The sequence below is a fragment of the Neoarius graeffei genome, chromosome 16, assembly GCF_027579695.1.
Source record: "Neoarius graeffei isolate fNeoGra1 chromosome 16, fNeoGra1.pri, whole genome shotgun sequence".
In the NCBI taxonomy this organism is placed as follows: domain Eukaryota; kingdom Metazoa; phylum Chordata; class Actinopteri; order Siluriformes; family Ariidae; genus Neoarius; species Neoarius graeffei.
Window position 1 is genome coordinate 23,786,430 of NC_083584.1, and position 22,412 is coordinate 23,808,841.

Below are 22,412 nucleotides of genomic sequence, written 5' to 3' on the forward strand. Positions count from 1 at the left end.
GAGCAGGTGGACATGTGTCCCTATTAAAGTGGCCAGTAAGTGCATGTGAAATATATATGATTATCCTGTTTTATTTATTTATTTATTTATTTATTTTATAAAAAGTTGAACATATTTTTTCATGTATATCAAACAAAAAATTCTGTCGCGTTTAGTGTGTTTAATCTTTCATTCATTCATGTGGAATTATTTGCTTTAAAAAGCCATGAAGCAAATCAAAGCACAGGAGAGCAATTATACTTTGAAAGCATGTATCTTTAATTAGTTTAAAATTAATACAATATGAATGAAAAATGCAAAATTAAAACAGTAAAAAAACCAAAAACGTAAACACGCTATGTAATGTGACACATAAAAAAGCAGTTCTTACAGAACACATGACCCACGGGTCAGACGTACAGTAATGGCCGTCTTTTTTAAAGCACAAACCTGAGAGTGATGCACAAATTTCATACCTATTCATGGCCTCATATACTCATTATATGTGTAATGACTCATTATGTGTGTAAAAACCACAGGATAATAAACATACAATTCGCTATCATGCTTCCTGGTATATCAGTGCATCTAATTACACCTTCAGAGAGAGATTATTTAGTGCTGTGCTTCTGAAAAAAAGAAAGTGAGATATTCAAGCAGATTCTCCAAAAAAATAATATAACGTTTGTACTGCTGCAGCTGTTTTATATGACACTTTACTACAGGAGCACATGAGCACTGCGAGCACTAATTTATTAGGTTAGAAAAACTGGTGTGTGTGTATATAGATAGATAGATAGATAGATAGATAGATAGATAGATAGATAGATAGATAGATAGATAGATAGATAGATAGATAGATAGATAGATAGATAGATAGATAGATAGATAGATACACATATATATACACACGCACACACACACACACACACACACACATATATATATATATATATATATATATATATATATATATATATATATATATAAGATTTAGTAGGCAATTAAATATGACATGCCACATCTGGATTTTTTTCAGTATTGCATAACATATTATTATGTTGTCTAGTACCACAAGTACTCAGGAGTAAACTCATTTAAACTGAAACTTCCCAATGAATAGATGATTTACAAAGATAATTTCAATCAGTATTTAATATTTTGTAACTAATTCCATGCTAAAGCAGTTTTCCACACTTTTCACCAAATAGAGCTAGTCAAACATTTGGACACACCTTCTAATTCAACAGTTTTTGTTTGTTTGTTTGTTTGTTTGTTTGTTTGTTTGTTTGTTTGTTTGTTTGTTTGTTAATTAAAAGTCACTTAATGTCTTAAACTAATGATGGATGTCGTTTCTCTTTACTTAGTTGTTTGGTTCTTGACATAATATGGATTACTACAGTTGTTGAACAGAGCTATTTACTGTATTGTTATTATTTACTATTTACTGTTTGATCTCAAATGCATTAATATGGCAAGAAATTGCACTAATTAACTTTTGACAAGGCACCTGTTAATTGAAAAGCATTCCAGGTGACTACCTCATGAAGCTGGTTAAGATAATGCCAATAAGATCATCAAGCAGCAACGTTGTCAAGTACACAGTACGTCAGTGCAAGACTTCTACATACCAGAAATCATGCCTAATCAGGACAACTAGAGTATGGAACGCTCTGGCTGATGAACTAAACGTGAACATGGACAAACTGAACTTATTTAAATGTGTCATGCTACGCTACTACTTTACGTCACTGGACAACTACAATTGGAACAATCCACGTACTTTTAAGACAGTTTGTGTGAAACGTAAGTCTTGCAGAAGCCTTACTTTCACTACTTCTTGTTGATAGTTATTTAATGTAAAATTTAACGTGTTCTATATATTCTATTTATATTTATTCATCAATATCTATACATCTAGTTGTTACAAGACTTTTATTTGGGCCCACAGTAATTGGCTTAACTCTGTTGCGGTTTCCCTGTCATATATATATATATATATATATATATATATATATATATATATATATATATATATATATATATATATACACGGTATATTCAGTTATGTATTTCCTGTTTGATATATTATAAAATTTACAAACTATATAATTATAATTATATATGACAAAGCTAATAAATCTAAATAGTGTGCAAAGTGTAATCAAGGTAAACACTGGATACTTTGAAGAATCTAAAATATCAAGCATATTTTGTTTTTTTAACACTTTATTGTTTCCCACATAATCCCATATATGTTCCATATGTTACTTCAGTGTTTTGATATCTTCAGTATTGTTCTACACTGTAGAAAATAGTCAAAATGGAGAAAAACCTATGAATGAGGAGGGGTGTACAAACTTTTGACTGCTTGATATATATTATTGATGTGAGTATATGATGGTTCATTCGGCTATACGTGTATACAAAGTCTCCAGAGAAGCCAAAGTCCTTCATTCATTGCGCAAGGAAAGAAAACAAAACAGGTAATGAAGACTCTTCTAGTACAGTATATCGTTTTTTCTGTATTTTATGAAATGTAATATTTAATTTCATTCTTCACCCACTGTTGTGAAAATAAATGAAATAATAATAATAATAATAATAATAATAATAATAATAATAATAATTCTATATTAATTCTATGTTCTTCTAAACCATAATTTTTGGTATCGTTTTAATAAACATAATATTATATATATGATATATAAACCTGGACTAGTTATTTGTTTGCTTGTTTGTTTGTTTGTTTGTTTGTTTGTTGTTAAGATGCACAATGATCAATTGAATGTTAATAAACATACAAATTGCTATCACACTTGTTGTTATATCAGGGCATCTAACTACAACTTCACATATGCACTACTTCCTGCTGTGCATTTGAAAAATGCAGCATCTCTCAAGAAATAATCTGAAGTTTGTTTTGCTGCAGCTGTTTTATGACGCTTCACGACATGAACACACGATCACTGCAAACACTGTGAATTGTGCTGAATTGTGAACAGTGATATTTATTACATTCGCAGGTCGTGTGATATAAAGGTCATAATACACTCGTGTACAACCCGCTGTGTCCCAAGTGCCTTGTAGTACAAAGATAATTACAACATGGCCTAGGACAGATCACTGTAAACACACCAACAACACACAATACACAACTCTTTTACCTTTTAACACTTAAGCATCATGGATTAACAACATTCAAACTACGCTCGTATCCGTGACTTGCCATTTCAGTATATCCATCAACATATTACCTCTTTCTGTGCTTCCTGTAAAGGCTAACGTGTCATGCAGGAAAGAGTTTGTGTGAGTTTCTGTGCTGGAAGGACTTTATCTGAGTTTCTTCATCAGCACTTAGTTAAACTACAAAGCTGTGATGGGACACACACACACACACTGACTCGCTCTCCTGAGCAGGATGACATTTTAATTATGCTTCCTTATCTGATGGATTTTCAGCTAGTCCTCACCACATGTCATAAACCTGCTCTTTATTGTTTTTTTTTATTTATTTTTAATCATATATCCTTATATTCAGCCTGTCAATGAGATGAAACTCATTTGGCCCACCTTTGATTGAAGTTTGAAGTTCTTGTACATTCACCAATAACTTTTTCAAATTGCTCAAAAAGTGAAGCGAATCAAGTGAATCAAAAAGTAACATATTTCTGTCCCAAGTGAGCCAAAGTGTGCTACTCAAACATAGCTGTACTATGACGTGGAATTATTTCAGCTGCAATATACTAATGAATAAACGCCATTGCTTGATTTTGCTGTATTTTATTTGCTTACATCAAAAGCATTATCATTACATATTTATGACATTTTTAATATTTGATTCCATGTTCCACCCAAGGTTATTAAAAAAAATGAAATAATTACTGCTTATAATAATGCTATAAACCGTACAGCAAAACTAAAACTGTTTCACATTTTGGTATTGTTTTGATAAAGATAGCATACAATACTAATAATTATCCATCCATCCATCCATTATCCGTAACCGCTTATCCTGTGCAGGGTCGCGGGCAAGCTGGAGCCTATCCCAGCTGACTATGGGCGAGAGGCGGGGTACACCCTGGACAAGTCGCCAGGTCATTCCAGGGCAATACTGATAATTATGCTTTTCTTAAAAAAAAAAATACTTAATACACTTGATTGTGAGTTGAATGAGTGCTAATAACAATATACAGTCTATATGACAAAGAGTAGAGATGGTGCTGATCCAATACCCAGCATTGGGTATAAATCAGATTCTGTAACAAACGGCAAAGATTGGAATTAATTATGGAAAAGACATTTATTTGTAGAACTGGAAATGTTTATATATAAAGAGACTTGACCAGGTTTTCTTTTGTTAGGATTGATTTTATTGTATTTATACATTATTTAATTTATTATATTCACAATATGAGTGGCTTTTGTGTGAAAGAGTTTAACTGTGAAGTGCTTAAGTAAAAAAACAAACAAACATATTTTACAGGTTTGTAGTTTAAAAAATATATATCACATGGATATTGGTATCGGCTGATACTGAAGGTTTAAGTATCGTATCAGAAAATGAAAAATGGTATCATGCCATCTCTACTAAACAGGTATACTCTAGTATGTAACATGTAGTATGTTATATAGTATATAGCTAGTAATACACCAGTGTACAAAGTTCTGTGTCCCAAATCCTTCATAGCACAAAGATTATTCTCATGTCCCTGAGTACAGATTACGCTAAACACACCAACACTGATGCTTTTTTTGAGACGTAGCCTGAGAATAAATGTTGCTTTTGCAATTGCGGTTCTCACACAGTTGTACTAACAGTGCACATAATGAGTTCACTCTAAACGCTAGCACATTGAGTAGAAGAAATGGTTAAATGTATCGTATATAACTGTGATAGTGGCGTAAAATAATATACTGATATGCATTTGTGTTGATGTGATGATACTAATTGGTATAATACAATACCATGAATTAAGAATAATATATAAAGGTCCATCATTAAACTCATTGTCTGTTGTCTGATATTGCAGTTTGGGAATTGCACCACACGTATATTATAATATAATATAATATAATATAATATAATATAATATAATATAATATAATATAATATAACATAACATTCATGAGTGCAAAAATGAACAAAGTATTCCAGTACAATATTTTAAATAAATATTAAAAGGATACATAAATGTCTATTAAGTAATAATCATTGTATGAGCATGAGGACCTCTGACCTTTTTTAGTCGCCACTATGTCCGTTCTCAATGATGATGATGATGATGTCATCGCCTATAATGAAAATATTAGACATATTTAGATTTAGTGACTTGTAAATGAGATAATGAGAACCTTTTCATCTCTGTAAGAGTGAAACATGGTGTGAAATGACATGCACATTCTTGCTCAACCTACGCTGAATTATACAGATGTTTTAGGCTTTTCTTCTTCTCCTTCTTCGTCTTTTTCGCACATCTGTATCCATGCTTTGGTTTGCATTTACAAATATATCATAACTAAAGTCTAAACACAGCTTTCCAGTGAGAACCTTCAGAAATACTGAAACCCTGTGTTGTTTTAGAAAAGGAAAAGCGTCAGAAAAGTCTCCAAAGGTTCTCCACCCACACAGAGAAATAAAAACAACACTGTTCTATGGTATGCTCAGATCTTCAGATCTTGACGTGTGTCTCTATGGACATGCACAATGGCGCTGCGTAGCTCGCAAGCAATTTAGGCTAATAATGTTGATCTAATGTGATGTGCACGGAAATCTCATTCAGTGATGGACACCCTGAGTCTCCTCACTTCCAATCCTTGCACCATCTACCTTGCACTTAATCAGTAAGAGCAATAACCTTGTGTTAATCATTGACTCAGCCTGAGTGTGTGTGTGTGTGTGTGTGTGTGTGTGTGTGTGTGTGTGTGTGTGTGTGTGTGTGTGTGTGCAAATGGAAACACAGATATGCCAAAGAACAAAGAAAAAGAACCGTTGTGCATAGAGTGAAAATATGCTTAAGGAATAAATAGCGAACCATTAACACCCGTAAAACTGTCGATTAATGTACATGTGATAACGTTACACGCTGTTATGAATAACAAGAGTGCAGATGTGTTTCATCGTGTCACAACCTTTCACAAATGCCCAAATATTCATATATAAACTATTAAAACTCTTGGTGATCAGTATACCTGGATTTACATTCTGACTGTGCACTTTATAAATTGTAATCATGTACATGTGTGAGCTTTATCCATATTATAGGATTTAAAGTTGAAAAATATATCAACTTTACATAGTGGAGTGGGTTTCGGTGCTGAAATCCTGGCGTACACAAGCTTAAAAAAAGAAAAGAAAGACTTTCCATATCATATTGTGTGTTTGTAAATAGTCACAGATGGACAGAGACACAGAAACATACATCTCTTTTTGCTCCCTCGTCCTCTCACACTCTCACACACTCACACACTCAAACACACACGTGCTCACTTAGCCTATTGGGTAAATTCTGTTAGAACCTATGGCTAATATACAGTGAATAAAGAGAAACTATTTACAGGCTATCATTTTGATGATGTGTGCCCTGCTCATGAAGAATTGTATTAATGATTAATAATTACCCTAATAATCCACAACACGTTTGAAGACAAAGCCTGGCTTTTTGACTGCACTGTTTTATAAACACTCTGCTGATAAATTCGGTTTATTTTAGTCTGTGAAAATGTCGGAAGGTAAAACTTTTTACAAAAAGCCCAAATGGCCGAAAGAAAATGTTTGGATTTTAATAATGATGGTGACAGAAGGTGAACTTCAACGCAGGCCTGCGTCTCAAATCCTCACACTACACGACTGTAGGACAGAAATCCGAATATAACTAGTGCATGTGGCGTTAGTCTATTTTTAACTCAGTGTTTGGTGCGGATTTGGGACGCAGCCCAAGTGATTAAATGTGCACAAATCAGATGCGCAACTATAACCGCCGCAACTTTCTCCTTAGGCCACATCTCTCTCTCTCTCTCTCTCTCTCTCTCTGTGTGTGTGTGTGTACTCAGGATTACGTGTGCGTAAAGGCGAGAGTGGCCTTGTGGTTTACCTGAGCAGCGTGTGTGTGTGTGTGTGTGTGTGTGTGTGTGTACTCAGGATTACGTGTGCGTAAAGGCGAGAAGTGGCCTTGCGGTTTACCTGAGCAGCGTGTGTGTGTGTGTGTGTGTGTGTGTGTGTACTCAGGATTACGTTTGCGTAAAGGCGAGAGTGGCCTTGCGGTTTACCTGAGCAGCGTGTGTGTGTGTGCGCGCGCGCCTCTGTGTGTGTGTGTGTGTGTGTGTAGTCAGGATTACGTGTGCGTAAAGGCGAGAGTGGCCTTGCGGTTTACCTGAGCAGCGTGTGTGTGTGTGTGTGTGTGTGTGTGTGTGTGTGTGTGTGTGTACTCAGGATTACGTGTGCGTAAAGGCCAGAGTGGTCTTGTGGTTTACCTGAGCAACGCGTGTGTGTGTGTGCGCGCACGCCTCTGTGTGTGTGTGTGTGTGTGTGTAGTCAGGATTACGTGTGCGTAAAGGCGAGAGTGACCTTGTGGTTTACCTGAGCAGTGTGTGTGTGTGTGTGTGTGCGCGCCTCTCTCTCTCTCTCTCTCTCTGACCCCAACTCTGACCATCTTTATTGATTCGAGAAAAATAAAGTGAGACTCTTTAAACTCATATCCTGTCTGTAGTTTTGCACAAAAAGTTAATTAACGCACGTAGGCCATCACATTCTCAAGGGTCAAAGAAAGAAAGAAAGAAAGAAAGAAAGAAAGAAAGAAAGAAAGAAAGAAAGATCATTGTAAGTTTTTAATGACGTTATTAAGTTTTTCAGGTTACCTTGGTGCACTAAATAAACGTAAAGAAGGCAATAATAATAATAATAATAATAATAATAATAATAATAATAATAATAAGCGAATATACATTCGCCTAATAAATTAAAAAAAAAAGGTCATAAAGGTTCTGTATGGATACATTTTGTTCGTGGTGTTCTTCAGGTCAGGTTATTTAGGCTGTCAGCTATTTCAGAGGTGAGTCTATTTACATCATGTTCCTATAAAGTGCAGCCTCTTATACCGTAGTGACCAGATTTCCCTTAAAACTCCATGTTAGTGCATTTTATGTGCACTGAAAGTGATTAGACCAGTGCATCCAATCAGTCTTTAGAATAGGCTAAGTAAAAGCATGTATTGCTGTTGTGTTATTTCTATTTATTTCTATTTTGAGTCTATTTTAAGTCGTGTGAGAGAGAGAGAGAGAGAGAGAGAGAGAGAGAGAGAGAGAGAGAACAAAAACAAAACAAACAAAACAGATCTATTCACTCAGGCTGGGAGATTATTTCATCGTTCCAATTGTACTCTGAGGCGTGTGTGTGTGTGTGTGTGTCCCGCTTCCCCTGTACGAGTTTTTGATGGCAGCTCGGTGACGTAAGACGCATCAACGACAGGCGACAGGCAGATTCGCGCGAGACGCGGGGATGGGCGGATGGATGGGTGGATGGATGGGTGGATAGATGGACAGATGCTGGGGCGGAACTTGGAAATATTTCCGCATTATTATTCGCCTCTGCCTGCCAGGCGAGGAGCGTAAAACGCGCAGCTGGCAATAGCTCAAGGATGCGCTGCTCCATAAAAGGTAAGCAGACTGTTTTACACACCTAACTGTGCAAAAGAATCAGGTTAGAGATGCCGTAATGGACGGGCGCGCTTGCGTGTGTGTGTGTGTGTGTGTGTGTGTTACCGAAACTGCGCGCGCTACCGAAGTTACAGTAAAAAAAAAAAAAAAACTAATAACGCAATGCAATTGGGAAACAAGAGAGCTGTAATAATACATACCTTAGAGGTGATGAGTCCGGTGTTTGCGTGCTTGTGATGGCTGGCAGCATCCTTGCATATATGTGCGTGTGTGTGTGTGTGTGTGTGTGCGAGCGAGCGAGAGAGAGAGAGAGAGTGTGTGTGTGTGTGTGTGTGTGTGTGTGTAGCACGCGCGCTCCCGGCAGCCGCCGCATTAAAAATCCGCTGGAAGGAAAGAAGGAAGGAAGGAAGGAAGGAAGGTGCATCGTCCGCCAGGCGCTTTCAAGGCCACCCCTCCTCAAAAAAAAAAAAAAAAAAACACTTAAAACATCAAACCCAGCCTCGGTAGCCTATAGACTTCAAAAAGAATGGATGATGAGCCGACAAAGAGAGAGAGAGAGAAAGAGAGAGAGAAAAGTTCTCCTTTAGTTCAGATCAGCAAAGTGCTTCTTAGTTATAACGCTTTATTACCAGTCTTCACTTTATAGGCTAATGCATGCAAGACGTCACTTAGTTTATGCATGTATTGCAACTGAATAAGCAGCGCAGGCTCATTAACAAGCAGCCTTGCATTCTTGCGTATTAAATAGTGTGCACGCGCCTCAACGTTACTCAGAACGTCCTTTTTTTTTTTTTTTTTGGCCCATACTATTTAGCACGCGCTCTCAGACGTGGCTACTGAACTTATTTCCCGGAGCCCCTCCCCTTCCCGTGCAAAGTGCTTCACTTCCTAGTAAGGTGCAACGAATCATCCTGCAACTTCCCACGCGTGCTGTTCACAGGGGAGGTGGAAAGAAGGGGAACCCGAAACGATCAAATAACACGTTCACAAACGCAACATTGGATAATAAGTCTTTTAGTGGGCGTGAAGTTTGCGCGTGCTTATAATAACACCCGGTATGATCAAAGAGATCAAACCGAAAGTAAGCTAATCAGATCACAAGTGTGCTGTTATCGAAGGATTCATCAGCAGCAAACATGAAATGAGATGCAAAGAAAGGAAAAAATTTTTAGATGACACCTACCAGTAGTTACGTCATGCTGCAAATAGTAAACTTCTTCTTGCGTTGAATGCGCGTGAAGTTCTTTCTTTTTTTTTTCCCTTTCCTTCCTGTCTCTTCCACTGAGATATCACTAGATATCAGGAGCATGGATGTGCTATAGTCAGAACTGAGGATAGAAATCAGTCTACTCTGTTTCATTATTATTATTATTATTATTATTATTATTATTATTAGATCTGTTTTCTGAAAGAAGGAGAAAAACAAGCACCTTTTTTTTTACTCACTCCAGTCCACCCTATTCGGGAGGAGGAAGAGGGAAAAAAAGAAAGAGAGCAATTAAAAAGATTGACAGCTCGGATTTCACTGTCAGAGTGACGCTCCTGGAGGGGTGGAGTGTAGAGGAGCAGGAAAGGCAACTCGATGCGTCTGTCTATCAGTTGAGACTGTCTGAAACGCTCCTCTCCCGTCTTCAACGTGCGATCCTTATTTTATTTTTTATTTTATTTTGTATTTTTTTTTTTTTATTTTATCTCCAGCGACCAGCCGAAGCCTCGAGCCTCACCGTTTCTCTGTCGGTACTTTCACCAATTAGTTGCTGTCCGTTTTTTTTTCTTTAAGAGCACCTGGGTAGATTCTTTTCTCTCTCTCTGTCTGAAATCTTGTTTATCATCGCCTGAAATCAGCTGTCCACATGTCGGCCGAGCCTGCACGGACACTCTGGTTTGTGAACAGAGCGGCCAGAGGGAGCGTGTGGAAGCTGAAGAGCTGAAAAAGCTGAAGCTCCTCCGCCCGTCTGTCCGCGCGCGCGCGCCGCTGACTGACTGACTGACAGACGTTAACCGCGTCCTCGTCTTCTCTTTTCTCCGAGTGCAGGAGCCTGAGCCGCCCCCTCTCCGGGAACAGCGCGTGGACGGACGGAAATACAGTCGGACTGGGTGGTGGTGGTGTTTCTGTTGTTTTTGGGGTTTTTTTTCCCCTGTGTGTGTGTGTGTGTGTGTGTGTGTGTGTGTGTGTAAGTTTCCTCCCTTTTCTTTCCTGCTGTCCCGGTGAAACGTTGCGCTCGGGGAAGATCAAGGAGAAGCTCATGGGGAAATGGACAGAGCGGCTGTAGAGCAGTGACTGAGCTCCTGAGCTGTGCGCCTTTACACACCGACACCGGAGATACCGCTAATGCACCGAGTCAACACACGGCTCTGTCCGTGAACTGTTTACCTCCAGAGCAGCCTGCAAGTTGATCCATCAACATCCTTTATTATTATTATTATTATTATTATTATTATTATTATTATTATTATGTAAAGAATAAAAAAAAAAACTGGGCAACACTCCTGCTCCGACCTGAGACTTTCATCAACTGAGTGACTTTTTTTTTTTAAAGAAGAGAATCAAGATTAAACCTAAATCCCTGCTCCTTATCCTGGTTGGTGAAAAAGAAAGGACCGATTGACTTTTTTTCTTTAAAATTTTTTTTTTTTTTTTTGGTCGTCACCTGTATTTCGATTCTGTATGAAAAGTCAAGTGGAGAGAGTTGGAGAAGAGCAGCATGCCGCGGAGAAAGCAGCAAGCGCCCAGGCGATCTTCAGGTAAGCCCTTTTTACACACACACACACACACACACACACGCACACACACACACACGCGCGCAAACATCAACATCCAACACAGGCATCACATAATCACACTCCAGTCATTCTGCTACTCCAAACACAGTCACTAGGGCTTGTCTGTAGCTATATAATAAACATAAAAGCCAAACTGAACACGGATTGAAATCAGAAACTTTTTAAAACTATGTTAAAAATGCGAATCTAATCGTGCCCGAGACACCCCCTGCCCATAAAAAGCACTTTTCCAGAGTTTTCTGCACTCCTGTGTAGTTGCCTTCCTGGATTTGATGCTTGATTGATCGCCTGTCACGTGGCCGCCTTTGATCTATTCATTCCCGATAACCATCAGTGAATCATTCACCATGGAAACGCGCATGCGCACTTTCCCGGGCTTGGACATGCAGGACAACTTTTGCCCCGCTTATGGTGGTGGTGGTGGTGATGGGGGGGAGAAAAGAGGGGGAGGAATTCTTGAACTTTTTTCATCTCAGACAGAAAAAAGAGAGAGAGAGAGAGAGAGAGAGGGGAGGTAACCAGGGTGTGTCGCTATCACTAAATCACTAAGTCATTCTTTGTTTATAAAAGCGATAGACTTTATAATGAATAATAATGCATTTTTGAAATGGATTGTAGTCTGTGTTCACTAGCAGCGTGCGAAATCAGCTCTTACTCCATTACTACTAATCTGACTTTCTGTACCTAGTGTTTGTTTTGACACTTCGTACAGTATAAGTGGACAGTTGCTTAGCAGTGGACGTGTCCTTCCGTCCTCTGAGACAGACAGGTCTGTCCACCTTGGAAATGAGAGCTCCCTCTGACGGAATAACGCTGACAGCAAGGATTCGGGAAAACACGTCTCGGTCGGACTTAGGCCCAGGATTCTGAATAAATGAAAGGAAAATCGGTGACACCACACAGCTGAGCTAAACTAGACATGCTCAGTATTAAAGCGACGTGCTGGCATTTAGGCACATGCCTCTCTCTCCTTACTAGGCTTAATTTCATACTCTGAACTTGAAGCGCATCAGCGTGAAGTGGATTTGTTTTTTGTTTTTTTTTAAATTTCCCGAACTCGGCTTGGAGGTAGAGACCGTCACCGGGAGTTTAAAGACTCTCCGAGGTGAGATGGCAGCTGGTAATGTGACCTGGCAGGTTGTACCTAAAAAAACAAGCCATCAAACCTCTCTGCCTGCAGTGAATATTGATTTAATTGTCTGTCTTTTGACAGCCATATGCATCATTGGCTCTTATGGTCAATCAGAATTTGGCAGGCCTGGTTTTCCGTCAATCCCACGACGTGACACTGTGTACAATCGAAACCAAAGCAAACAGGAACATCCAAAATAGTCATTTTAACCTTGGGGTGAGAAGGAGTGTGAAATGAAGTCTCAGAAGAGCATCTTTTTTTACGGTATTGTGCTCTGATTAGTGACTACTTTAGCCTTCATTATGGACGACTCAGGCACACGGCTGTGTCCTGTTTCCACTCCTCCTCCTTCACAGACAGTCATGGTGCACTTTATTCACAGTTACAGCCTTGTGTGTTGTTGGGTTTTTTTTGGGTCAGAATCATTATCCCCGCTTGGCCCACTGCTTCGGCTGTGTTGGTGCAGTGGGAGCCGAGTGTGTTGGCCTGCTGCAGCCATTCGTTTCGATTTGCTGCCTTTCCTCTGATGCGTACACGTACAGGCCTCCCATATCGAGCGCAGAGCTGGAGCAGCAGCACAGGAGAGCGAAACCGCTCAGCGTTCAAGTCTGTATTTACATTCAAAGCCTTTTGAAGTCTCCCACCTCCATGGGAGATGGACTCCTAAAAATTGACTGCACTGCATTTTTTTTTTTTACAAATGATCAACACCGCCTGGCATATATATATATGTATAGTTCTGTGAGATTCACTTCAATTGTAAAACCTAAAACCGTCCATGTCTCATGAGGTCTGAAACTGAAAATGTACGCTTGTGTTTTTGTCTGCGGTTAAATCAGGACACTTGAGAATAGGTCCAGACAAATAAGCAGTGAGGAGCCACCGTTTTTGAACCAGCACAGGGAGTCATTAAACTCGGCCCTTCGCTGAGGACGAAAGGCTTCTTAATTATCAGGGAAAAAAAAAGCTAACAGTTCGTCTGCTGCTTTCGTTAGATAGGGGCCCTAATTATCTGAGCTTCTGATGGATTTGTGACAGCGCCTAACGATTAAAGCTGACAAATTCGGCTAGGTGTCAGCTCGGCAGCTGCCTTGATGTAATCAAGTTGATATTATACAGTTCCCATAGCCCGTAGTGCCGCATTAACTCAATTTTCTGGCGCAGGTGACAAATGGACTTTGCTACCTGACTAATCACGTCACGGCAGCGATGCTGCTTAATGACCTTGGTAATCCTGGCTCTTAACCGCACCGCTGGGCCTACAGACTCTCTCGCCCAATCAGACGCCGTGCTTAGTCAACACGCTGCCATTATCTCTGGGTGTTAAATCACCACTATTCTGTATGGTATTGAACCTGCTGCCTGTGTCTCAAACCCTAAGCACGCCTTCTTAAACCAAGTGCACTACTTTGAAAAACACCACTCTTTTAGCTACCATGCTTCGTTTGAGGAATTTCGGGACAGGAATATGTTTATGTAGCAGTGTGTCGTCGAGTCATTTTGTATTTATCATGGCCGCAGTAGTGCTGTTTAACTGAAGATATGTTTCTTATCTTTTTTTTGGATCAGATGAAGGAGATAAACAGAAAGACAGATAGCTACTGATGTGTTTTGTGTGTGCGTGTGTGTGGTGTGAGCATTGCTATTCCCTCCAGAGTGTGCAGTGCTCACCCGTAAAGGATCACACTTGTTTACGCTGGCCTTGGTTTACTCTCATAATCATAATTACTCTTACGAAATAGTTTTAAATTACACAGTACATTCATACAGATCAATTTAAGGCACATTTTTAAAGGAATTACATACGAAGCCTGGAAAAATAAATGAAAAACGTTCTGAAAAATTTGTTTCTGTATTTCTGGACTTTTTATACTTTTCCCATGTGGTTCATAGGTTCACAGTTCATTGCATGAAAAGCCTGAGTGATCGGCATGCAGCGAGACTGTAATGTATAATGTAACCGTGAATCAAGCTTGCTGTCATTAACAGGTGACATTGACCTCTTTCGTCAATATTCATGTTTAGGCCCAGCACTCGAAAGCAATAGTTTAATTTGCATTTGCAGGATCAAAGCGCGTGGACTATAGGAAATCAAAGAGTATGCAGTTGTCGGGGCGGTCGGGAGCGACGAGCTGCTTGCCTCTCAATGCCGAGGTTGAATTGAGTAATGAAGATAGATGACAGGTTTTATGGGGAAAAGCATGGATCGAAATGAAAATATGTTTGGGTTTCCCGTATGCCAGGGGTATGACTGCATGCAGCGCTGCGGTGCAATGGAGCTCGCTCGCAGCCTAATGAGCTTTTATACAATTGGGAGTTTTTAGTTTCCACATAAGTTATGTCAACTTGCCGTCTCGTCCCAGACCGAATTAGAGATCTCCAGACTCTTATGTGTGTGTGTGTGTGTGTGTGTGTGCACGAGAGAGAGAGAGAGAGAGAGTGAGAGAGAGAGAGAACTGGGCTCGTGGTTATATCTAATGCTCATACAGTGATAAATACCAAACTGTTTGACTAGGGGTGGGCAATATGCTTAAAAAAATCACATCACGATACTCAAAGTAATCACAGTACACACGATACACACAATACGTCTCATGATATTTAGATTTACGGTTTAGATCCACGTTTAAAATAAATACACAACAAAACAAGTCAACAAATGAATTAACTAACTAATTAAAAGAACACCTATCAGTGGAGTGACTTTTTTTTTTCCAAATAATGCCATTTATCAATGATATAAACACATAATAAATTAATTATGAAGAATAATAAGGAAAACAAACACTGTGGTGTCGTAACGTCACGTTACATTACATCATCACGGCACCCTGGCCTTCTTTTACTCTGTCTACGTTACTACTAACACTACACTACGACAGACATTTTCATCAGTTGTACATGAAATGAAATGAAAAGGACGTCTTGTGATTAGGTTGTGAACAGAGTATAAGAAAAAGAAGAAAAGAAATTGTGTAATATGGTATCAGTTTTTGTATTTGTGTAACATCTCATGAGATCAGTGTTACTGTGAGTGGTGTAAAAGTACCGACGACATCCAGGATGTCTTAAAAAAAGTATTTTCTGATGTAATTGATCAGGATATGAATATCATTTTTTGTTATTATAGCTTTAGATCAAACAGCTCGGTAATTATCATGAGTTAACATGGTCATGACGTCATGACAGGATTATATACAAGGAGTAAAATGCTACAGCACAAGGTCATGCCTTTATAGTAAACTAATCAATGATATGGAGTTAATGTTGCGACTTCGAAGTTGATTCGTTTCCCTCGACGGCATGCCCAAAGTGTTGTGGGTATTTTTTTTTCCTTTAAAGCAATTTGCCATTGGTTAAAAAGTTTTATTTATTATTAAAGGTCGACATGTACTTTTTATCCATTTATAGTTACATAGATGGTGTAACATCTAGAAAAGACTAGATGTTATCACTTATATTATAGCAGCGATAAATGTTCATTCCATCACCAGCCTCCATTTTGTCTTTCTTTAATTACGTTAATAAGACACACACACACACACACACACACACACACACACACACACACACACACACACACACACACACAAATGCACCTTGTGAAAGTTGGCTGTAACAGACAAAGCTCTGAAACTGGAGACTCCTTCCAGAAACGCTACATAAGCCAAGCCTCACAGAAAACTTCACCATATCTACAAATATACACACTACGCTTTTTTTTTAAAAATTGGTTTATGTGACGTGTCTGCCATAATGAAAATATGTTAGTATGAGCACATTAATATTATAAACTTGTGATTTGTGTTGCAGCTACTTCTGATAGGTGCTGCTGTAGAATATTAAGCAACGCCTTCTGACCAATCAGAGTAAAGAATTCAACAGCGATGTGATGTGATGTAATAAAATACTATTTTACTAAATATTTATCCTTCAGTCAGGTGAACGTTGATGGAAGTTTTGTTTGGGGAACCGAATGGCAAGCTTTGTCTCCTTCGAACTGTGTTGAGTTTGTCCAAAATTCAGACGTGTCTTTGTGATTTCTGTTCAAACACAAATCACTAATGCTAGCTTGCTGCATATGTAGGCGCATCTTCTCGAATAGTGATAACGTTTTGAAACATAAACACCACACTGAACAGCTATTATATGAATCTGTAGTGTGGATATTGCGTGCGTGCGTGCGCGTGTGTGTGTACAGTTACTCAACATCACGAACAGAAAATGCAGAACAACGAGGAGGAGGTAGCTTAACACCAGCGGAGGCTTGCAGCATGGTATTATGGGAACTCGAGCTATCAAAGAGGCCAGCTGCATTTTATCTCTCCCTCTTTCCCTCTCACTCTCTTTCTTTCTCCATCTCTCAGTCTGTCTGTTTTGATCCCGTATGTTTCATTTCTCAGCTAATTTGGTCTGCAGTGAGTCAGAGTGAAGACAGAAAGGGAGGGGGGGAAAGACAAAAGAGAGAAAAGCTGAAGTCCTGCCCCGGTAATGAGAGTTTGGGAGCTCGGGGAGTACGTAGAGGTCAGCGTGAACCCACGGGACGTCATTTCACTCCTCTCACTCCTCTCACTCCTCTAAGTCCTGCACTGCTCTCATCTGTTCTCTCGTTTTTGTCACAGTGTCGGAGAAGGGAAATGGTGAGGCGGATGTTTACTAGATGATACAGCAAGGAGAAAACTCGAGCACTTGAGCAAGCACACAAGCAGATAATCAGCGTTCCTCGCACATCCGCATTCAAGCCACACAAATCTGTTCCGTCCTTTAAACCGCGTCGCAGGGGTCCGGCTTTTGATGTGTCGAGTCTCTGGCTCAGAACGCACTGCTTACTGACCTGCACGGGACGAAACCAGGATTTCACAGAACACACAGTCACACATGCAGATTTCGAAAGATTTTGAAAGAAATCACATTGCTTCCATGCTTACAACGTCACACACATCGTCTTCGACAGATGAACATGAAACGAAAGCAAGCCTTTTGATGATGTTCAGTAAACATGTTGTAACGCCTCCTCAAACTCGGGGAAGTGCCGTCCTGGGACTGTGTGTTCCTCACCCCCCGTTCTTCCTACTGCAAATATCCTGCGATGTACAAAAGGCCAAGATGAAAGTGAGAGAACGTACTTTGTTGCAGCCTCTTAACATTTATCCTAAAACAAATGCTTTCAGCTATTTTAGCTCGATGTGAGAGAGAGAGAGAGAGAGAGAGAATGAATGGGGCCTAAAATAAGAGCCGGAGAGCGAGAATAAAGGAGTGGCATTCGGAAAGGTATTAGAGCTGACAGATGAACAGAAGTGGAGAGAAATTCTCGCGCAGCAGCTGGGCCTGCAGTCATTATCCTGACAGGTGTCAATTAAGAATTACGGCGTGCCTGAGTCGTCCGCGCGGCCCAGCTGTCTCTGCGCCGCAGAAATAACACTTTACCCTTGTCACTGTGTTAGTTCTTCGCCCCGGCCTTCGCAAAATGAGCCGCCCGAGCGCCAATCGATAACCAGTGTATTAGCAATTATTTTGCACATTGATTTACGAGGGCCAACGACTCCTACTGTGCTGTTATTAGCCCGTGATTAGATCTGCCCGAAAACACACACACACACACACACACACACACACACACACACACACACACACACACTCGCAACCCTGTTGCCAGGTGGATATATGTTTCCTTCGAGGCCCTGAGGTCTAGAACAATCTTAGTGCACGGTGTTAGCAGCCCGGTTAGGCTCTCCATCACGAGTGGCCGTTATACAGACAGGCCTCTTTAGTTCCTCCACCACAAACACACACATACATACACACACATACTCGTGTACGTGTGCGACGTGAAATACAGTCCCATCTGACGCAGCCAGTAGATGGATGCTGATGGAAAGAAGTGTGTGATAAGCCTGCTGCGAGCACACCCAGGTGTTAGGACAGCACAATATATCGCTCGTTATCATGATCACGATCGCAATCGCAATATTGATCGAACGATCGCTGAGGTTGCAGATCGCCGAGGGTTCTGTTGTGGAAGTGTTGAGCTCTCATGATTAAAAACAGTGAAAACATTCAAACTTTAAATGTTAACCTCACCACATTATTTGACGAACCCATACCATTCAGCGCTGCTGAGTTCTCGAATCTGATTGGTTAGAAGGTGAGGTGTTGGTTTGATTCCTTTCCTATAAAGTCTGACTGACAGCAAGGCAGATCACAGGTTTATATCAATGCTCTTGATTTAACACATTATCGGTTCTATAGTAAAAAGAAAAAGAAGACGTCTGGTTTTTTGATGTGGCAAATTTAATTTTTGTTTTTGTTGAATATAATCAGTGCTTTGTAAGTTTTCCTCAAGAGAAGACTTTAAAGTGATGATACACGGGGCAACTTTTTGGGCAGTGTTGCCAGGCATTTGCGCGTTGACACTTCCCCATTGAGATTGGGCAACATAATTTCTATCTGAACGATTCTGATCATTTTGGGCAACTTTTTAAGATCATCCAATCAGAATGCTAGCAGTGAATCACATGACCATCTGAGAGCTTTTGAAATTTTCAACAAAGATGGCGGCGTCTCCGACAGTGGAGCGAAGAAAAAGAGACAACTTATATCTTTTTATGCTGGTAAATTGTTCTGTGCAAACACAAAGTGGTGAATTTACCTCATCAAATGCTTAGAAAACCAACAGACATCTATTTTTATGTGCTCAGGTTGTAATTAAGACATTGATTTTTTTCAGCTAAGTGTAAACTGCTGTTAGCTAACCACCGCGCCATAGAGATTGAATGGGATTCAGCTAACTAGCGGTAGTTTTTGCTAACATAGTTAGCTGAATGGTATCGCTAGCTATGGAGGGATAATGTTAGCTCTCTTGTGTCAAGTTAAAAGTGATGGGCAGCTCATGATTTTTTTTTTGTGCTCTAAAAGAGATTATCTAAGGTGGGGTTTACATTAGACCGTATCAGCGGATCATCAGATTAACGTTTTTAAAACGATTAGTGTGCACACAGCAACACCAATACACGATTCGCGTGCACACAGCAACGCCAATACACGGATACGCTCGGCTCCGCAGGCATCCTGCGCTCCAAATCACTCCGCCCTGAACAGCAAGTGCCCTCTGGAGGGTGCGCACTCCGGCCCTGCACAGCTCACAGAGTGCGCGAGTATAGCGCACGAGCTGTGATTCGGGACTGAGCCGCTGTGTGTGTGATCCCAGCGCATATCACTTACCACTTGCAAGTGGAAGGATGGCAAGCCTAAAGACAATCATAACTACACAATGGGCAGTATTTGCATCAGTATTTGCAGTATTTTCATACTTTTATACTCTTTAATGAAAGGTGATACAAGGCGGAAGTCCGCGCCGTTTTTCAGCAGTCGCGTCACATGACCAACGCCAGCGAATCAGGAAGGTGGATGTCACAGTGACGTTGTCCAATGACGACGCCAGCTAGAGCTCAGCACAGCGTATCCGCGTATTCTCAATGTTTACACAGCACCGGACCAGACACGATCTGGATTGAATACGTGGACCCTGGCGGATTCCCGTTTCCCGGCGTTTCCAGGTGGTTTAATGTAAACGGACAGTGCATCCGCGAAGAAAACGAGACAGATACGGTCTAATGTAAACTTGGCCTAAGTGACAGCTGCAAATGTTTCAGTGTCCATCTTTGCAGTGTCTGTCTCCGTGGCAATAGATTTGCTCTCATCTGATTGGTTGTTGCCAATTGTCAGTTGCCCTAATTAGTTGCCCTGTGTCTCACCTGGTTGCTGTTGCCGGCAACACTGCCCAAAAAAAGTTGCTCCGTGTATCATCACCTTTACGCTGTCGGAAAGATGACAAGCTGCATTGTTTTTGTTGTTGTTGTTGTTGATGATGTTGTTGTTTTGTTACTAACTTCAAAAGACAAACAAAGAGTCTGGTAAGGGCATGACTTTTTATCGCTTCTATAACTTAACTAGTTACTAACCTCTTTCACAGATGGTCCCCAACATGAAATGTAACAATAAATGGATAAAAACTATGACGTCATTCTTTCACAAATAAAACTTGTAATTGCTGGCAAACTACGATGATGTAAGAGGATTAAAACACTTTAGGGTGTGTAACTCCCCAAAACTTCCCAGTACCTCCGCTACATGTTGGGTTCTATCCCACTACATCAGTGATGCATTTCCAATAAGAGCACACCCTGAGGTATTTTATTCCCTGCAGTATTTATGTCGTCTCTTGTGACGTTGTGAAGAGTTACTCAGGTCCCTGCATAGATGACGCACGGAAAGACATTTTATATTTCGAACACCTAGCCGAATACACTTGTGTTGTAGCCTCAATACGGCTTGTGTTTCTGTGCGGCTGCTTGTGTCTTTTAATACTGGACTGTATTACATTGTCAGTGTGAAGAATAAAGCAGTAACCAGTGTGATAGTGACTGTAAGAAGACCATCTGTGCTTTTTTTTGTTCAAAGAAGCCGTGCATATTGTGCTGGAAGGAGAAGCTTATGACAAACTGCCCAAAGACACCTGCTGAAACACTGGAAGTGTTCGCTGAAGTCAGTTTTGTTTGCGAAACTAAGTTCCATTTCCTTCAGCTTGATCTTTATCTACAGATCCGGAGTGTCGATTTACGATAATATACAGATATGCCACATGTACGTTACGTTGAATTTGGTCAGAAGGTGTTGATTCATTTTCTGTAGCAGCAACTCTGACTATGTATTCATTATGCATAAATGGTTTTAAAAAAAAACCAAAAAAACCACATGTAATTATCGATATGGTGAAGTTTTTTTGGGAGATGTTTATTTTGCATTTATGGAAGGAGCCTCCAGTGCCAACACTTTGTCACAGTAAATGTTAATTTTTTCCTCAGAGTCTTCAGGATGGTGGGATTTGCATCTCATAGCCTTTCCACAACAATAAGTGTAACTTCAAACAGAAAAGTAAAAATATTGATGTATCATAATTAATTCTAATTATCAGCACATTTGATTAGCACCACATCACATCCCTTCATACAGTTGTTGATTATTTTCTGTTGTCATGCGTTATTCCTTACTCTAGATTAGCTCACTGAAAGCAGTGAGCTGATCTACAATTATTTAACAGTTATTCCATGAAATCGAGTCGTACATGAGCTGATAGCTGATGAGGCGTGTAGCACCGAGTTGGCTATAAGCCATGTATGACGAGATTGAGTATAATAATTGTTTTATTCTATCCACATTCACTGGATTTTGAGAAACAGAGCATTTTTATTTTTATATTTTGCAAATTCGATAAATAAAAACTTTATACAAAAGGTCCGACAAAATCTTTTCTGCGTAGAATGTAAACAAACCGGCAAAATAAGAGGAGCAATTTGTGAAAAATGTGATAATAATAATTCTTGAAAAATAAAAAAAGATACGTTCTTATCATCAAATACTTTTATTCCATATTTTGTTGCTATTTTTTGTATTATTTGGAGTTTTGTTTTTGAGTAGAGTTTTTATTACGTCCTCGGTTGGTTCAGCCACACGCACCGCCATTTTGTTTTTCTCTACTCATGGTATATGAGCTGATATCCTTATAGTAGAGTAGCCAATCAGAGTGCACGATTGCTCATATCCAGTAAATGTGGATAGAGTAAATTTAATTATCCAGTGTTTACTTTCCGAATGGGCTGTTTCCCCTTTCATAACCGACCTTTTCATATAAAATATAAATTCACATAAGTTTAAGCACCGATTTATAGTGGTGTCTGTGTGACATCACAAGACTCACAATCATTCTCACGATATTGACCTCTGCAGGTCACAATATTACAGACTCCAATATGTACAAGAGTGTACAAACAAATCACAACATGGACAAAACGGCATATTAAAA

At 39.7% G+C, this 22,412-nt stretch overlaps 1 protein-coding gene and 1 long non-coding RNA gene across 4 annotated transcripts in view; one reads left to right on the top strand and one right to left on the bottom strand.

Annotated features, from left to right (window-relative positions):
• Positions 1 to 3,827: 3,827 nt before the first annotated feature.
• LOC132900519 (uncharacterized) lies at positions 3,828 to 10,717 on the bottom strand. 2 transcript variants are annotated; one of them, XR_009656792.1, is made up of 4 exons: positions 10,065 to 10,717; positions 9,818 to 9,962; positions 5,220 to 5,274; positions 3,828 to 4,238 (listed from the first exon to the last, which is right to left on the bottom strand). It is a non-coding gene; the product is annotated as an uncharacterized LOC132900519 (long non-coding RNA). The 2 variants fall into 2 exon arrangements; XR_009656791.1 differs by lacking the exon at positions 10,065 to 10,717 and having other exon boundaries at positions 9,818 to 10,056.
• tshz1 (teashirt zinc finger homeobox 1) overlaps positions 8,574 to 22,412 on the top strand; it is a 68,971-nt gene continuing 55,132 nt past the window's right edge. Inside the window, exons 1-2 of one of the 2 annotated variants that reach the window (XM_060942659.1) lie at positions 8,574 to 8,634; positions 10,670 to 11,379. In XM_060942659.1, the coding sequence (XP_060798642.1) occupies positions 11,340 to 11,379 (40 nt within the window). In that variant the 5' untranslated portion in view covers positions 8,574 to 8,634; positions 10,670 to 11,339. Of the gene's footprint in view, positions 8,635 to 10,070; positions 11,380 to 22,412 lie in introns of those variants that run through there. The other variant, XM_060942658.1, reaches the window with a different exon arrangement.